The 17,576-nt window shown below is 28.7% G+C and overlaps 1 protein-coding gene across 1 annotated transcript in view; it reads right to left on the minus strand.

Moving 5' to 3' along the window:
• Positions 1 to 420: 420 nt before the first annotated feature.
• The window catches only part of LOC129958863 (glucoside xylosyltransferase 1-like), a 42,964-nt gene continuing 25,808 nt past the window's right edge, over positions 421 to 17,576 (minus strand). Inside the window, exons 3-7 of the mRNA XM_056071584.1 lie at positions 11,447 to 11,581; positions 7,971 to 8,163; positions 6,845 to 6,994; positions 3,601 to 3,773; positions 421 to 1,200 (exon numbers count right to left, since the gene is read on the minus strand). Coding sequence (XP_055927559.1) covers positions 1,063 to 1,200; positions 3,601 to 3,773; positions 6,845 to 6,994; positions 7,971 to 8,163; positions 11,447 to 11,581 — 789 coding nt within the window. The 3' untranslated portion in view covers positions 421 to 1,062. The remainder of the gene's footprint in view (positions 1,201 to 3,600; positions 3,774 to 6,844; positions 6,995 to 7,970; positions 8,164 to 11,446; positions 11,582 to 17,576) is intronic.

Here is a 17,576-nt window from a genome sequence, read left to right on the forward strand (position 1 = left end):
TAAAACATACATACAGTAAATTTTAAAAAAACATCAAATGCACAAAATAAATTGAATTATCATATTACATATATATAACAAAAATTCAAATATTGAATAGAAAAAAAAATGAGAATTCAAAAATACTGCAAATAAATAATTAAATAACTATGCAGCATAATATTTTTTTAAAAAAATCTTGTTTCATTCACATTAGTGGCTTTTGATATTTACATATTCAAATTATTCATATAATAAACTCTATAATGCATCTCATAAAAAATTAATTTTTACTAGCAGATACCTCATAATATATTTAAATTCTTTGTATCTGACAGCTATATCATGAGTTAAAACTATAATATAATAAAATAGTATTATTTCAGATCTTGAAAAATATTTTTTGAAAAAAATTCTACAAGGAAAATAAAAATAATCAAGTCTAGGTCATAAAAATAAATTTCCCAATACAGATTCTATGTATTTTATAATTAATATATATGAAAATTCATTATATTTCAAATCCTGGATTATAAAATTAATTGCAACTTTCTTTAATATTAAACAAAACACATTAGCATCATAGAAAAGTTTTATAAACGGTACAAAACATAACTCTACATATTTGGCAATGTGTGAAAAAATATTTAATTAAATCTTCTTGAACATTTAACAAAATAGAACCCAACTATATACAAGAAAACAATGAAAATGCAAATGAATGTAAATACGATGGATTTCAACATATTAATGAAATCATTGCTTCAATGAACACAATCTTTTACAGATTATCAACTAGGTGGGGCACAAATTTATAGAAAAAGAAGAGGTTTATGAGATTAAATCATCAAAGCATGACAATATTACAAAAATTATTGTTTTACCAATCAGAATTATAGAGGAATACTGTCATATCTTCACTTTACTGCCAGTAGGAAGACATGAAACAGGAGAATCAAACAAATAGTCACATTTTTTGTGAATAGACTTCTATACTTTATAGAAAATATTATTAATGTATTTGATATTTAAAATATATACAATCCACAACTTCTATATAAACTATTCGGCAAAGTACAGTAGTCAGCTGTTTCTTATCCGCTGTTCCATCTTAGATAATATAGAAAATAAATGTTTGCCACAGTTGGTATTCAGTGTTTCTTTAAGTGACGATTTCACTTGTTCAATAAGCTTAACCTGTATATCTCCACCTAAATCATACTAAAAGAAAAAACCTTAATTAAAAAAAAGCAGTAATATCTTATTATTAAGAAACACTTTTTCCCATTTTTATATTATACAGGGTGTCCTAAAAAATGGAATAAGCAATTTTCTTAACTACTGCAATTAGATATATACTCTCATTGCCAAAATTTCTTCAAATAAAATACCCAAATATATGAAAAAACTTTGTTATCTGTAGTGGTTGAGGATAAAAATTTAAATTTTACATTGCCTCGATAGTGGAAAAATGTCAATGAGTAAAATGTTGTTTATTTACTCATTTATAAGCGCCACAGAGTTTCATTTTTCTCTATATAAAGTTCATTGGTCTATTAAAAGTCAAATTTATTTATTTAAATGATTTTTCCAAGTCTCGAACTAGTATTTGAATGAGGCTTTCGTTGTCTTTTTCTAGAATATCAAAAAGTTTACTAAGAGGGTGGCATTTGCCTAATGATGTATTTACTAACTTTCATTAAAACTAATCAAATTAATCAATTTCTTGAAATAATAATACATTAACTGAAGTGCTTAAAAACTTGCTCAAAATGAGCACCACCCACATATATAAAAAAGTTGCATTCAGTTAAATATTTCTAGACTGATCATTCTCACTGGATCATACAGATTTTTTTCAACTTTTGGGTGGGATTTAACTTTCCAATATAGGACAACAGATCATTATCGGTCACTACATGCAGACTGTTTCATGCATTCTTATCTATTTCCTATTTGGTATAAACTTTTAAATATTTACACAAGTATATGCATCGAGTAGCATTGAAAATTTTCAGATAAATCCTTAGAATCCAGACCTATTAGAATTGTCTTTCAATTACAAAATTCTCGCTTGCCGAAATTCTTTAAGCATTATGCGAGCTCGAACTTATATTTCTAATCTTTATCATCAGTCCTTTCCCAAAAGGAATTTACTGAAGTGAAGGGGAAAAAAAGTAAACCGTAACAACTGCAGCAGAAATATACGGTGAACAAAAGGAAATTACAGTCAAAAATTCATAACATGGAATATAATGCAAAAATTCGTGATTTGTGCAAAAGGAAATTAATAAATGGTAATCTTTTGCAAAGAAAAAAAAAACTATTAATACATTATGACCTATTGAGGGAAAGCTACACATTCAGTCAGTACCCTTAATACATTAAAATGCAAATAATCAAGTTCTTTGTAAGGTAAGTCAAAACCAAAGTTGACACGGTTCAAATCAAAATAATTTGGTAGCAATGCCCATACAGCATTTTATCCAGAATATCTTGCATTGTCAATAATAAGGGAAATTCTACACTATAAACATCAAATATCCTTATAATCTATTGATCTTCTGTAAAAATGCGTAATATCAAACACATTTAAGGACACGTTATATTTTTATCGCATAATTTAAAAGATTTATTGATTTTAACGCATTCAACATATGTGCTACTTTATCACAACTAAAATGTCCCCATACACTTTAAGATTCTTATTATTGAGCAATTGTATAAACACAACATATTTATAATTATATATGACATACAAGATACCCAATTAAATCCCTTAACTTCAGTACCACAATAGTTATAGTCATTAAAGTAGCGTCTAGGTATAATAATATGGCTATGAGTTACGTGAAGAGATTATTTACAGATCACCTTGTGGAAAGTTTTGGAGTTTGCGTTCCTATTTCAAAAAACGTACAAGACAGGGGGAAAATGTCAATTACAAAGAGACATCTCGTATACATTAATACTAGAAACAAAGCGCACATTTGTTTGTTCACATTTTCCCACATTATAAAGTCAAAAAACATGTATAAAAAGATAAATTTTATTTTTCGGATTAAAAAAATGAAATCAATCTACTTTTCCATAGGGAATAACTCAAACAGCAAGTATATGCAGCCTTTCTACAAAATGACTTTTCATGATGTACTACTGTTGCGTGTGCTAGCATACGAACTGATATGCCGAAAGGTACGCAAAGTGAAAATCAACCACTGGTACAAATATGCATTATAGATGGCGGTGAGAAGTCTGAACATCAAAAATCAAGATGTGATAACTAGTTGCCTTTTCCCTTTTCACCACGTTTTGTGATGTCACGACAGTTTCGAAAAGCATGAAAAAACAAATGTATACTCTGAGAGTTTTATTCTCAGCATTAATGCGTATCAAGCGCTTTTTGCATTAAATCAAAAAGCCTCTATAACTTTATAATTGACATATCCTCCTATATTGTACTGTTTTTTGCCATAAGAGGGCTAACTCCATAATTTTCGTTAGGTGGAACTGTAGGCGGTACCATAGTAAATACTGTCACTCGGGAAGTTAAGGGAGAATATAAGGAATTTAAACGGCATTCTGTACATATTTATAAAAATATTTTTAAAATGTAGCTACCTGAGTCATGGCTTTATAAATAGCCTTAAATGCCGGTTGTTTATTGTTGTGAAATACACCTCTGTTACCATGAATGACGGATATGCCATTTTTTTCAGCTGTTTTACAAACACTAGAATACATGCAATGGTCTGGACGATAATTCCATTCACAAGGAAGAATATACAGTTTTTCTAGATAAAAATAAGAGAAATGGTCACATATATTATTGTGTATAATAATAAGGAAATTAAAACAACAACATTTTCAAACAATATAAGAAAGAATTCTTTTAAATAACACAATAATAGTAGATGCAAAGCCTTTTTTTATTGCCAACTCAAGCTTTGCTTTTTAGAGTAAAATTTATAAAACACCAAACAATCAATAATTGTAAGCCATCATCAATATTAAAACTGACATTTTAAACTAAGTTTTAAGATTAAAGCTGAATATATTCAAGCAGTCTTTTACCCATAAACATAAAATGTTAAATCCATGATTGAACTAGAAAAGTAACAAGCTGATTATTAATTTTTTTTCTGTGTTCTATATTTTTAAAATTTAGATACATATAAAAAATAAATGTAGCACATGGGCAAACAAAGCGCACTTGACAAAACTGTAGAAAAAATAGTGCAAATAGCAACATAGGCTTTCAGAGTTTTAAATCACCTGACTACCTTGGCCTTTACTACTGCAGAGAAGACTGGTACTCTATTTTAAATGTCCAGAAAATCTTACTTCAGAACACCAATAAGAAAACAACATATTTTCAAAGTTAATCAAAAACAAATTGATATTTTTTCATTTCATCATTTCGCGAAGTTATGCATTTTATTGATTTCTCAACATCAAAAGAAAATTCTTAGCAAGAAAGAGAATTAAGTAATGGGAATTGTTGTATTAGTATTTTTATCTGTTAACTGAAAACAGATTATGATCAGCAAGACATTCTGATACGTAAACTGATTTTTATTTTGTACTTTAGTATTAAAGCCTGAATTATTCATATTAATCAAAGCTAGAGATGGAAAAAACAACAACCGATAGCAGGAAGAGAAGGGTGCATAAAATGAAAATAATTTCGACAGCAGACCAGCTATTTCTACCTGTATTACATGCTAAAGGTGGATGTAAGTCTTATTAATAATAAAGAATCATGTATTTTTTTTGCAGTATGTCCATTATTTTGATAATCATATTAATATAAATATATTAACATGCATTTACTTTTTTTACAGAATTGTAAATTAAAATACAGAATATCTATAAAAAAGGCAAATACAGAATTTTGAACTTGCAGCTGGAAATATCTGCTCAAATTATTAAATTTGAATTTTAAAAAAGAAAAAGGAAGCAATTTTGAAATATACAGGGTCAAATCACAACTTCTAAAACAGAAATTACACATCTTTTTTCATTTCCTTTTTATTAAACAAATATAAATTGATAAAAAATGCGCTAATTAGAATTAAAAAACAAATTCTGAAGCATGAAATCAATAAATCATAACACTTTTTAAAAACAGCCTACATTTTCTTTTTCGTACCATTTGGGTTAGTAAAATTTTATAAAAAAATGTCAGGTTTTTTTTTTATTAATCTTAAAAAAAAATTAATTCCTTTTAAAGCTATGCCAAATGATCGTGGTTCACAACTCTAAGGAGTTCTAAAGAGCTGTCAACACAGAGGAGAAAACAAAGATATGAAAAATATTCTTTTAATAAAAAAAAAATAAATGTTATCCTAGAAAATAAGTAAAAATATACATAAGTGATACAAACCAGGGCAAATAGTCAAGTTTTATCTTAAAAAATAATAAATAGCACAATTAGAGAGAGAGAAAAAATTGAAACCAATACTGAATATTGCAATTTTAATTGTAGAACTAGGTATCACAAGAAAATTCGCTAAGCGGGCAAGAAAGTATTCATCTTTGAATAAACATTGAATATTACCAGTAATTTATGAATATTTTTCACTTTAATTGAAATGGAGATTTTAAAAATATTTTTGTGTAAATTTTTTATGAATAATCTTAGGTATTAAAAAGCTTTCACTGCAATCTAAAAGAACTTTACAAAATTATAGTAAGTTGTATATAAGAAGGTTAAGAGCATAAGTAAATATTGGGATATTAAAATCTGCAAATTTTATTGATTAGGGAAACTAAGTTTCCTGTTTCCCTTCAGAAATTTTGCGACCCAACTTTTTCAATACCTCAGTTTTTACACTAACAGTTTTTCCAAAGACAACTGATCTTTTTAATAAAGACAAATCTCTGACTTGTTCCTATTTCTGAAAAAGTGCATCAGTTTTACATTCAATTCCAGCAATTTCCTTTTTTATACATAGATCAAGAATTTAAATTCTAACTTTCCTTCCTTTATGATATTGATAGGAATATTTTTAGCCCTCTGTTCCTCAAAAAGTAGCTGATGAATGGGCTGATATTGCTGACGTTTACAATTCTTTAATAATGCTTATTTTTAATTTTTTTTCCAGTCTTCATCATTCAGTGAATTTACTACTGAATATCTATACCAAATTGAATACTAATTTTCCCAATATACTAAAAAAGTTCAAAAGATTTTGCACAAAAATTACTTGCATTAAAAAAATACTCAAATAATATTAATGTTGAAATATATTATATAAAGGCTGCAAAAAGTTATCACATGTAGAAAAGGAACAATGTGGTGAAGTCACTTAAAAACAAAGTCACATCATTTCTGGGAATACATAAAATTATCCCTGGAATAAACCTCCTTCTCTCTACTTAAGACAAGCAAAACGCGATAAAAGAAAAGTCAATTTAATGACAGGGATATATTTACTCCATAATATTATCATTCCTCTAAACTGAGATGAAATTTTTTACACTGACCTTAGGGCTCACTGGCATTTCGCGAAATATAAAAGAATAGACAACACAAAGAAAATTCATTCATATAATTTGACAAAGCGAGCGCGGGGAAAATGCTTTTCTTAAAATTAAAACCTTGAGAAAGGAAACAGGCACCAGGATTTAAAAAAAAAAAAAAAAATGCACTTTAAAGATCCTTATCTAAGACCTTTTAATAATGGTATGCACCAGGCAAAGCACTTTGGTATAAGTTGTTTACTATTCCTAAAACTAGTGGTTTCCTCAAAGTTGATCATATAGAACAAATATTTTTTTTTTTCTTATTTGAAAGTGGCATTACAAATTTCAGCAAATGATAACTAAAGTGAAAATTAAGAAGAAAAAAAAAATTACCTACCTGCATGAAAATGAAAAATTATATTTATTATATCTTGATCACCCCAGACAATATTCAATTTATATTCTTTCATGATTGGAGTCAGATATTTTTCCCACTGAAATGCTCTCATTCTTGTCAAATTCATAAGCATTACTCCAGAATTGACACCTATGAATACATTCAAGTTATATATACTAAATAAATCAAATATTCTAAAAACAGATCTAAATCTATAATCCAATTTTATTTATTTTCAGAAATGTTTAGGACTCTTTTTGGAACTAATATTAAAAAAAAACCTACAATTACAAACCAAAAAGTCAAATTTCTATAAGTAACAAAAGGATTTTAAATCACAGAAATTTCTTCAATTGCTTTGCACTAACTTCCAGATTTAATGAAATTCTCCTATTTTCACCCTATTTCTAAGTTTCTGGCAACAAATTATAGATAATTTTATGATAAAAATAAAAGTTAATCTTTAATTTTATGAGTAAATTCATTTAAATGGGTATCATAAGAAGTTTCTGCACAAGCTAACTGAATATTCCGATACAGAATTATTAAAATGCCGAATCATTATATGACTTAATTTGTTCAATTAATTTTTAATTTGAGGAATTAAATAACTGCTGGGTAAATTTGCAATTTAAATCTAAAAATTCAAGCACTTTGTAGAAGCAAAAAATAATTACCAAACACACTCGATTTATCATTTTAGCAAATACATAATTATTTTGCAAGAAATGGTTAAATACAAGCTCTTAGATGAAAACAAACAAACAAACATATAAGGTTGAAAAATATCACTAAAGATTAAAAGTGCATATAAAATCTAAAAATACATACAAATAAAAAGTTAAAGCAAACCAAATGTATTAATAATAACAATTTACTAACTAAAAAATGTGTTTATTTTAACAAATCTTTTTGGCAACACAAAAATCTCTAGAAAAGGCTCTGGAAGGGTAGTCCCCATTTTTTTTACACATAAATACAATAGTTTATAATATTTATTATTAATTATGACTTTTGATAAAAAAATGGCATAAGCCATCTTATGGACACAAAATTTATTGCTTCTTAAATGTCATGCTATTATAAAACATTTTAATATAAATTTTGAACATATTTGTTTACTTACCAAGGGGTTCATAGTAAGGATGTCTAGCAAACCGATTATACCAGCCAGTAGCAAAATCTTCGTGTTCAGGGCATAATGCTGCTATATGACTATTATTCATTTTATAAAAATAATGCCAGAGATCTTCAACAGGTCTCATGAAAAGAACATCTGTATCAATGTACATCAGTGAATCAATGTGCTGTAACACGGACTAAGAATGGAAAATAACAAAACAGTTTTATTTTAGTAAAATAAAATAAATAAATAAATAAAACGGTTCAATTAGCAATTCAGTAAACAAGCCACACTTTAGAATATTAAAAATATTCTTGTATTAATGATTTATTTTTATTTTTCTTCAACATTAAGAAATTTTATGCAAAGAAAGCAATTATCTATGACATTTTATTTCACTGAGTTCATTACAGCAAGAGTTCTTTTCCTTTTTATAAGGAGGGTAAATGATGAAGTCAAAGATAAAACAATAACAATAAGCTTACCTCCAATAATACCACTATTTCCCTTATTCTTAGGGAAGTACCAACGAAAGTGGTATATTTGTTAAATTACATACTAGAACCATCCTCAAACTTTATCACTCAGAAAATGAAAACATATAACTGTATAGTGATTCAAATCTCAGAGAACAAACTTTCAGTGAAATTATTAAACTTAAAAAACGAAATAGGGAATATACAAAGGAATATATAACTGGATATCCCAATGTGATCAACTGGAAAATAAGCGAAGCAGTATCTCCACAAAACACAGAAATGATACGCCAATAATGGAAAAACTCTATTTAATGATACTTTAAACTGGGACAAGTTAAGTTTCACAACAAGAATTCAAAGTTCTTATTATCCACTGTTATGCTTGCCTCACAAATGATAGGGCATGCACTGTCTAGCCTATTCAAAAATACTAAGCATTTTGCTGACGTTTGCAGCCATGACGGAGATTTTTACAATGAAATTGGTGTCAGAATCAACAATGGTCGTGCAGATTACGGCTTTCAGGATCTCCCACAAAAAGAAATCCAGGTTAGATAAATCGGATAATTGTAGTGGCCGTAGAATGGATCTACTGTGCTAGCTCCATCGAAGTATAAATGTTCTGCTCAAGTAATCAAGTACAGCAAGAAGAAAATGAACCGGAGTCTTATTTTGTTGGAATCACACTACATACCAAGTGGATTCCAGAAAAATGCAAGTGATTCCTGTAGTATCTGCAGCAGAAAAATATATTTCCGGCCATCCAATCGGGGTGGTTAAGAGATATGAACTAATTAGGTAATCACCAATAATACCCATCCATACGTTCACATAGAATTGTTACGCAACATGTGGGTGTATACTTTGTGGATTGCCAACACTACACACATGAGCATTGTGCTGAATAAAGATCTCTTCATGAGAAAAATCAGCTTCATTTATGAACAGAAGGAAGGTTGGAAACATCAGTTCACATTGCATTTTCCTAAGTACCAACACACAAATTTCATGGATCAAGGATAATCCGCAGGATGCAATGATTGGACTTGTTGAAAATAATATAGATGCATACATTCCATGTGCAATGTGCATTACAGACCAGAATGAGATGCCGCAACATCACGTCCAGTAACTTTACTCAAAACATAGGCACTTCTTCGAAACAATTTCAAGGTAAGATTTTCTTTCACAGATATTTTATCTTCAAAGTCTCTAGTATTCTACCGTATGTTTTCCATGTTTTTTTAGGAGGATTGAGGAAGGAGGTTGACAAAAACTGCATCTTAGCAATCTATGAGCAGAAGTCAGTGAATGGAGAGAATCAGAAATTATCATTTATATTTATATCAGAAATTTATGGCTAATGTTTTATTTCTTTAATTATTTAAGTTAAGGCCCAAGTCTCCTCCTGGCAGCAAGTTATGTTTTGGTTGCTAGGTAGAAAAAGTGGACTGAAATGAAGTGATTTTTCAATTTTATCTACATTGCTTCAAAACACACTCACTGGTTTGTGAAAATAAAAATCTACATAAAATGGATATAGTAACATTACATATTTTGCAACAAAAATATAAGTGCTATTTAATATCAATTTTATAACAATTTTCCAGTTTTTTTATTATTTATTTATTTTAATATTACTACTAAATGATGGCACATGTAGTTGAAGAAGAAATTTAAACAAAGATTTTTGCAAAAAATGTTTATTTTTATATGTATGTACATATGATGGTGGACCAATTATAGAGTATGAATAAAAAGACTGACTGGTTTCAGGTAAGATTACTTCCAAATTAATTGATCACAGTTCAAAAATATGAGATAATTACAAACAAACTATAACAAATTATCTTCCAAGTAGATTCTGAATGGGGTATTAATCTAATTATATTAAACTAACATCAGACAATCTTAGCAAATTCTCGACTGTTTTTTAATTTGAATTGAAAAAAAGTAAGGGGACATAAATTCGCTTAAATGTTTGTGAATTCAAGTGAGAGGAAGTGCGATGATCATTGAGTTTTTAGAAAAGAAACAATTTCTTTAAATCTTCAAACATAAAAAATAGTTCAGATGTATGAGAAAACATATTGAAATAAAATAGTTAAAGCAAAATCTCTTCTAATTAAAAGTGTAACATGATTGCTTTAAAAAAAAATCATATCTAATTATTAGAAATATATATGTTCCATCTCTGAAGTTTGATCCAGGCATATTTGCCATAAATTCAAGTTGGTTAGGTGATTCATTCTTTAGTCATGGGCTAACAATAACTAAAATGAAATCTATTTATTTAAATAAAATTATATACAAGATTTAACATGCATTGCGATAATCACAACAGAATGTTTCATAGATTTTATTTGATCCAAATTAAAAATTCAGGGAATTTTTACAATTCCTATCTATCTCCCCCCCCCCCCCATCCAGAACTACTTTTAGAAAATGATAAATTTTAAAAGTTCGAAATAGGTTTGAATTTATATTTCTCTGCTTCAAATTGAATCAGTCTTACCAAACTGAAAAGATTTTGCACTTGCATAGTGTTGAGTAAGAGGTGAATCTGGTTTGTACTAACCTTCAAAATGGTCAGATTCCAGAAAAAATTCATTATAATTTTAAAATCCTAAATACAGAAGAAAAATCTTAAAAAAGAATTCAAATTTTGAAATGTAGAAGAAAATTACCATGGTATGTATGGAATTAAATATACCCTAAATTGAAAGATTATGAAAGCACGCTTTTTAATTCTAATTAAAATTATTTCATTTTTAATTCATTAAAAGCACCTTACAAAAATATTTTTAAATTTTTCAAAGAATTGTCTAAAAAATATCCTCTTAAAATAAAGAGAAAAAAACAATTTTATAACGTAGAGATATTATAATGACTATTTTGAATGAAAAATGTTCTAGTATAAATTTATAAGAGTAATTGATATACAAATTCAATAACAAATAAAAGCTTTCCTTCTGTTCAAAAATATAAGGCCAAGCTTACCGGCAAAAACAGCCTCTGGCAGGCACAAAGTTTAAAAAGCTTCTTCCACTCCTCACCTTCACTACCCTCCGGGAAACTGATTGGGTGAATTTCAAAGGATAAGCGATCAAGAACACTGGTGGGCCATTCCAAAATCTGTAATTGATGCAAAATATCAGAATAAAAATTAAACTATAGAAATTCATTAACATCAGGGTGCATAGTGAGAAATTACTGCAAATGTAGTAAATGTAGCACCTTTGTACATATATGCATATGTAAATTTGTGTATTTTCTAAGCAAAAGATGTTTTCGGCTTTATAATAATACATAGTTTTTATTGAAAATTTAAAAAAAAAATTAATTTTAAATATGTATTCTTTAAATTGTTATGTTTATTTCTGTAATTCCACAACGTTTTCTATTGTAAAACAAATGGTGCCTTTTTGGTTTTGACAAAAACATAAAAATGATAAAACTATCAATACCAAAACTTGAGTTAACTTATCTCTTCCCACATTTCTTAAAATTAACAAATTACCAGTTCATTTAAAAAACCCAATTTAATTACCAAAATTTTGTATTAGATTTTTATACATGCAACAAAACACAAAATTTGACATGATTCAGATGGAAAATATAAATTTCCTCCTGCACTGACTCAATATATTTCGTAATTTTATTTGCAGCCTGATAAAGCTAACAACTAAAGCATTCCGGAAAGGCTACCTTGATAAGACAGGTAAAACTAACACGAAATTGACGACAGAACAATGTCATGTTCTAAATGAGTTCCTAGGGCTATTTTTAATAGAAAATAACGGCGCTCAGAAATGATTAAACAATAAAAAAAATTGTCTTATCGCTCTTTACTTCTAAAGTTTAGTGACGGCTCTTTTTTTTTTAATGCTTTGAAAATAAATAAGATTATTATTTTATGTTAAAAAGAAGTCACCTCTGCAGTTAGAAGTAAAATGAAAAATGCCAGTCACATTTTCAATATATATATATATATATATATATATTAAATTAAATACTTAATGGAATTATATTTAATTAAAATTAAATTAAAGGTAGGAAAGCGTTTTTGTTTCCTTTATCAGGACTTTAGCAGCGGTAAAATAACATGACTCAACGAATCAAAAAAACAATGATGATGATTTGAATTTCATTATAATAAAATTCATTGTTACAAATTATGCTCAAAACTAATTTTCAAAAATTACTAAAACTAAAGGAAAAAATTCATGTTCCAAACTTCAGCGGTTTATGCTGCGTTTTGCTCTGTCAATTTGGACATACTTTTATACGTACAGACATATTTCAATGGGAAAAAAATTTCTATAAGAGTTATAAAAGGAAAAATGGAAAAATCCTTATAAAATGATAGAATCTAATCCCTGAAGAATAAAAATTTCGAAAAACCCTTTTATTTATTTCTTTAAAGTCTTTAAGCGCCAGATCCAGCTGGGTGTTTTTCCTCCTAAGTAAAAACAGAAATTTGGCGAAATTGCTCCAACAAATAATTTTCAAATAAATGGAGACATTAAAAAAACAATGCGAAAGAAATTACGATAACTCAAAATTTATGATTGCACGTTAAAATCTCATCATACTAGATTTTATGCGACCGACTAACGTAATTACATATCGCAATTAAATACAATTCAATATATCACAGTAAAATTCCTTTAATTGGTCGTTCAAAGGATTCTCCAAAACGAAATATTAATAAGAATGATGATAGAAAGTATAACAAACTATTAAGAGGCTTCACTGTAAGTGATTTTAGAGAAGCTTCTCCCATATTCGATAGATTAAATTAAAAAAAAAAAATAATAGTCGCGTTCACAAATGATCAGACAAAAAAGAAATTGTCTTATCGCTTCTGGATGGAATAAAACGAAGTTAAAAATTCAAAATGTCATCTCTGTCTTCGGCCACAATTCTGCTTAAAAAATTATCTTTATATATATATATATATCTTTATATATATATATTCTAAAGAACCCCTCTGTTTCCCTTGTTAAGGTCGACACGTGTGGGAAATTCCAATCCATAACGACACGTGTTAGAAATCTCATGTTATATAAGACCAGGTACAAAATGTTCAGTTGGCCTTCATTTTTTTTCTTTTCGCTATGTGTCGTTCTATGTTGTGAGAGTGTTCATCGTTCCTGCTTGTACATGATTTGTGCATCACCTGGATAAAATAAAACGACGTCAAAAAATCGAAAGTGTCTTTCTTCTCTATCGTCGAGCCTGCCTTCTGCTTTTGAAAATTATTATGTTGACATATATATATATATATATATATATATATATATATATATATATATAATGGCTGATGCTGCGCGTTGCTGAGGACAAACCATTCTACAGGATGTTGCCGAATTCGACCGACAAATTCAGAGGGGTGATAGTAGGCATCAAGAGGATAAAGAATCACCTTACAACATGGGGGTCCATAACGACGTCTAAAAGGTGAAAATCGCAAAAATATAGAGAATCGGAGAACTATTGCAAACTATTAAAAATTAATAAAAAAATAAAAAATGGTGCTTCAACTATGAATTTTTTCTATGTGAAAGCACATTCTTAAAAGTTTTTTTTTTTTTTTTTTTTTTTTTCATGCTGGTAACATGCGGATTTGATGATCTAGAGTGACGTAAATTACTGAAAACGAAAAAGTAGTTTAGAACTCATATTCGCAAAAATATTAAAACTTGAAGAAAAATAAAATCTTGAAAATGTAAGGAATTTTATATTCTATAATTTAAGTGTGAGAACTGGGAGTGTAAAAAAAAAAAAAAAAAAAAAAAAACCTAAAATGGGAACCAGAAAACATTGCAACATCAGCACCAATGTTTGCAGAGGGCGTTGTCAAATTCGAAAGACAAATTCAGAGCAAGGATAATAGGCATTAAATAGATGAAAAATTACAGGAAAACATAGGGGCGCGGGTAATATTTAAAAAAAATCACAAATCGGGTGGAGTTCACACACTAAATGTTTCATGCCACACAGGAAGATGCACACTTTTCTGCTAGAGTTTTATTCTCAGATGAAGCTTGCTTTACGAGAAAGTGTCTTCAACACGCACAATGCGAACATTTGGCCATTTGAAAATCCCCACATCACGTTCTCATCGAACGTGCAACACACATTTGATATTAACATCCGTGCAAAGGCGTCTATTTGGACCGTATCTTCTGCCCGAACATCTCAGCGGCACAAAGTACCTTGTTTTTTTCCAGCACGTTCCTCCGGATTTACTGCAAGGAACATCGACAATTGTACGACAGAACATTTGGTTAATGCATGATGGAGTGACAGCACATTTTAGTTGCATCTGACTTGTTGTTTGCGAATGAAGTTTAACGACCACCAATTCTACAATGCTCATTAATGAATACTTGCTCTCTGCTTTTATTTTTCTCGAACGAATGAAAAATTTATATACGAGAAGGCTTCTACTCGATTACCTTGTTTCTAATCCTCGCATTCATAGGGCCATTCTATTCACCAGACTCATTGTCTTTTCGACATCTGTTTTTGCGATTTTCACTGAATTAACGTTACCGGCGACCCTATGTTTTCTGGTAATTTTCCATCTACTTAATGTCTAATATCCTTCCTTTGAATTTGTCTTTCGAATTTGACAGCGTTCTTTGCGAATATCATTACTGATGTTACAGCTATGTTTCCTGGTTCCCATTTTAGTTTTTCTTGAATATCTTCAAAACTCCCCAGTTCTCACATTCACACCCAGTTCTCACTTATATCAAATTATAGAATATAAAATTCCTTACATTTTCATGCTTTCATTTTTCTTCAAGTTTTAATATTTTTGCAAATATGTGTTCTAAACTACTTTTTCGTTTTTCGTAATTTACGACTCCCAAATCATCAAATCTGCATGTTACCAACATGAAAAGAAACTTTTAAGAACGTACTTTCACTTAAAAAATAATTCATTTTTCAAACATTATTTGTTATATTTTTATTATTTTTTTACATTTTCCAACAGTTCTCGGACTCGCTATATTTTTGTGATTTCCACCTACTAAACGTCGTTTGGGACCCCATGTTGTATGGTGATTCTTTATCCTACTGATGCCTACTATCACTCCTCTGAATTTGTCGGTTGAATTCGGCAACACCCTGTATACTAAGAGAAATTTCATTGCAAAAAAATTTCTATAAGAATTATAAAATGAAAAAATATCGTTATAAATTACAGAATGCAAACCCTAAAAAATAAATGTTTTAAAGAACTTTTTTTATTCTTTAAAAAAATTTTAAACACCAGATACAGCAGCTTTTTTTTTCCTTCCCCCCCGTTGGTCAAAACTAAAATTTGGCGAGATTGGTCCAACAAATAAAAAATTTCAAATGGATGGAGACATTCAAAAAATACCTCGAAAGATATCACGATCACTGAAAATTTATGGTTTCATCATTTTATCATACTAGATTTTATACGATTGACTACTGTAATTACATACTGCGATTAATTAGAATTCAATATCGTGCAGTTGAATACCTGCAACAAGGCGTTCAAGTAATTGCTCCGAAACGCCATATTAATGAGAATGATGATGGAATATGTAAGTCTTTTTAGAGCACTTTCTAACATGTTCGATATATTTTTTGGCGCACCAAATTTCCCTTGCGGTTTTCTTATTTTTTGTTAATCGGACCCATCTACATATTATTCTTTAACAACACATAAAAGTTGAAATATATACTTATCAGGCTTAATTTAAATAAATTCTTCAACATCTAAAACATTAAACATTGAATTTCGAATGTTTTTCGAATCGCAACAGGCATGACAGAGAACGTATTTCTACTGCCATTTCCGGATTACTATTCTAGTATTTTAATAAATGGTGATGCACATTGTTGAAGAAAAATTGAGCAAAAAAAGAAAAGAAAAAGAATCATTAAACGTTATCTTAACATTTGCTGGTACTCCTTGCTTAGCAATGCTGAGTTAACTGGGCTATCAAAAATTAGTTGAAAACAGATCTCACAAATTTAATAGTGATTCCTAGTTCATGCCAGATTCCATCCGGTTCATCGACAGAATTTTGTATTTATTTATTTCAAATGAAATTGCAATTGTTATGCAACTATGCTGCTGACCTTCATGATGTTTTACTATGAGCATATGCAAGTTTTATACCATGCTTCTTTCAACTCAGAACTCAATCAGCTATACACACACGTGAGGTTATCTTGATCTCTGTCAAGCACGTAAAAATAATTCAGCCTATTTATTTTGGTATAAAATACATGAATTAAAACTTGTAAATTCATCCTTTTAGGAATTTGTTTATTTCTAATTTGAACTACAATTGTAGCGTATTTTTTATATTTTATTTCTTCTTAGTCATTTCTTTCATATTTTCTTGCTACAGATAAATATTTAATTTCTAATTATTAAAATTAAAAATTATTTCGAAATTAATTTTTGTATTAATTCTTAACAAAAACACAATAACAAGTTAACTTGGGATAATTCTTTAATATTTATTTGGCATTATAAAAATATTAAAAAATAAAAAAAAATTATTTGTAGGATCTATTATGCCTTACTGCACTAATTAACAGTTCACAGGGGAAAAAAAAAAAGGTAATTTTTACATGGAAATTGAAAAATAAAAGGTAAACAAAGGAAGTAAAAAGTGTTTAAAATTTTAAGAGCTCCCACAGTTTCATATTCTGAGGTACAAATCGTAATGCCCTTACAGAACAGATGTTTTTTCCTAAAAAATAGCTCCAATTTTAACTGAAGAAATTATTTAAAAACATACAAATAAACAGTTGGGTATCAAATTAAGAGTTAAAAAAAGCTGCAAACTTATTCTTCAAGTCTTTGAAACATTTTGAAAATATTGTTAATTTAGATATCACTGTCAAAATTGTAAATTTCATTAGCAACATTGTGATTATAAACATACGATGTACACGAACAGACAAGACACTGGACGAAAAACAATTTTTTCATTAATTCTCCAACATTTTTTTAAAAGTAATTTTCCAAATGCATAGCAGTTATTCACTCATCTACCTAGTTACTTTAATAAAAGAAGAGCGGATCAAACCTGAAACTCTAGTCTAAAAGAATAAAAATTAAATATTA

The sequence above is a fragment of the Argiope bruennichi genome, chromosome X1 (assembly GCF_947563725.1).
Source record: "Argiope bruennichi chromosome X1, qqArgBrue1.1, whole genome shotgun sequence".
In the NCBI taxonomy this organism is placed as follows: Eukaryota; Metazoa; Arthropoda; class Arachnida; order Araneae; family Araneidae; genus Argiope; species Argiope bruennichi.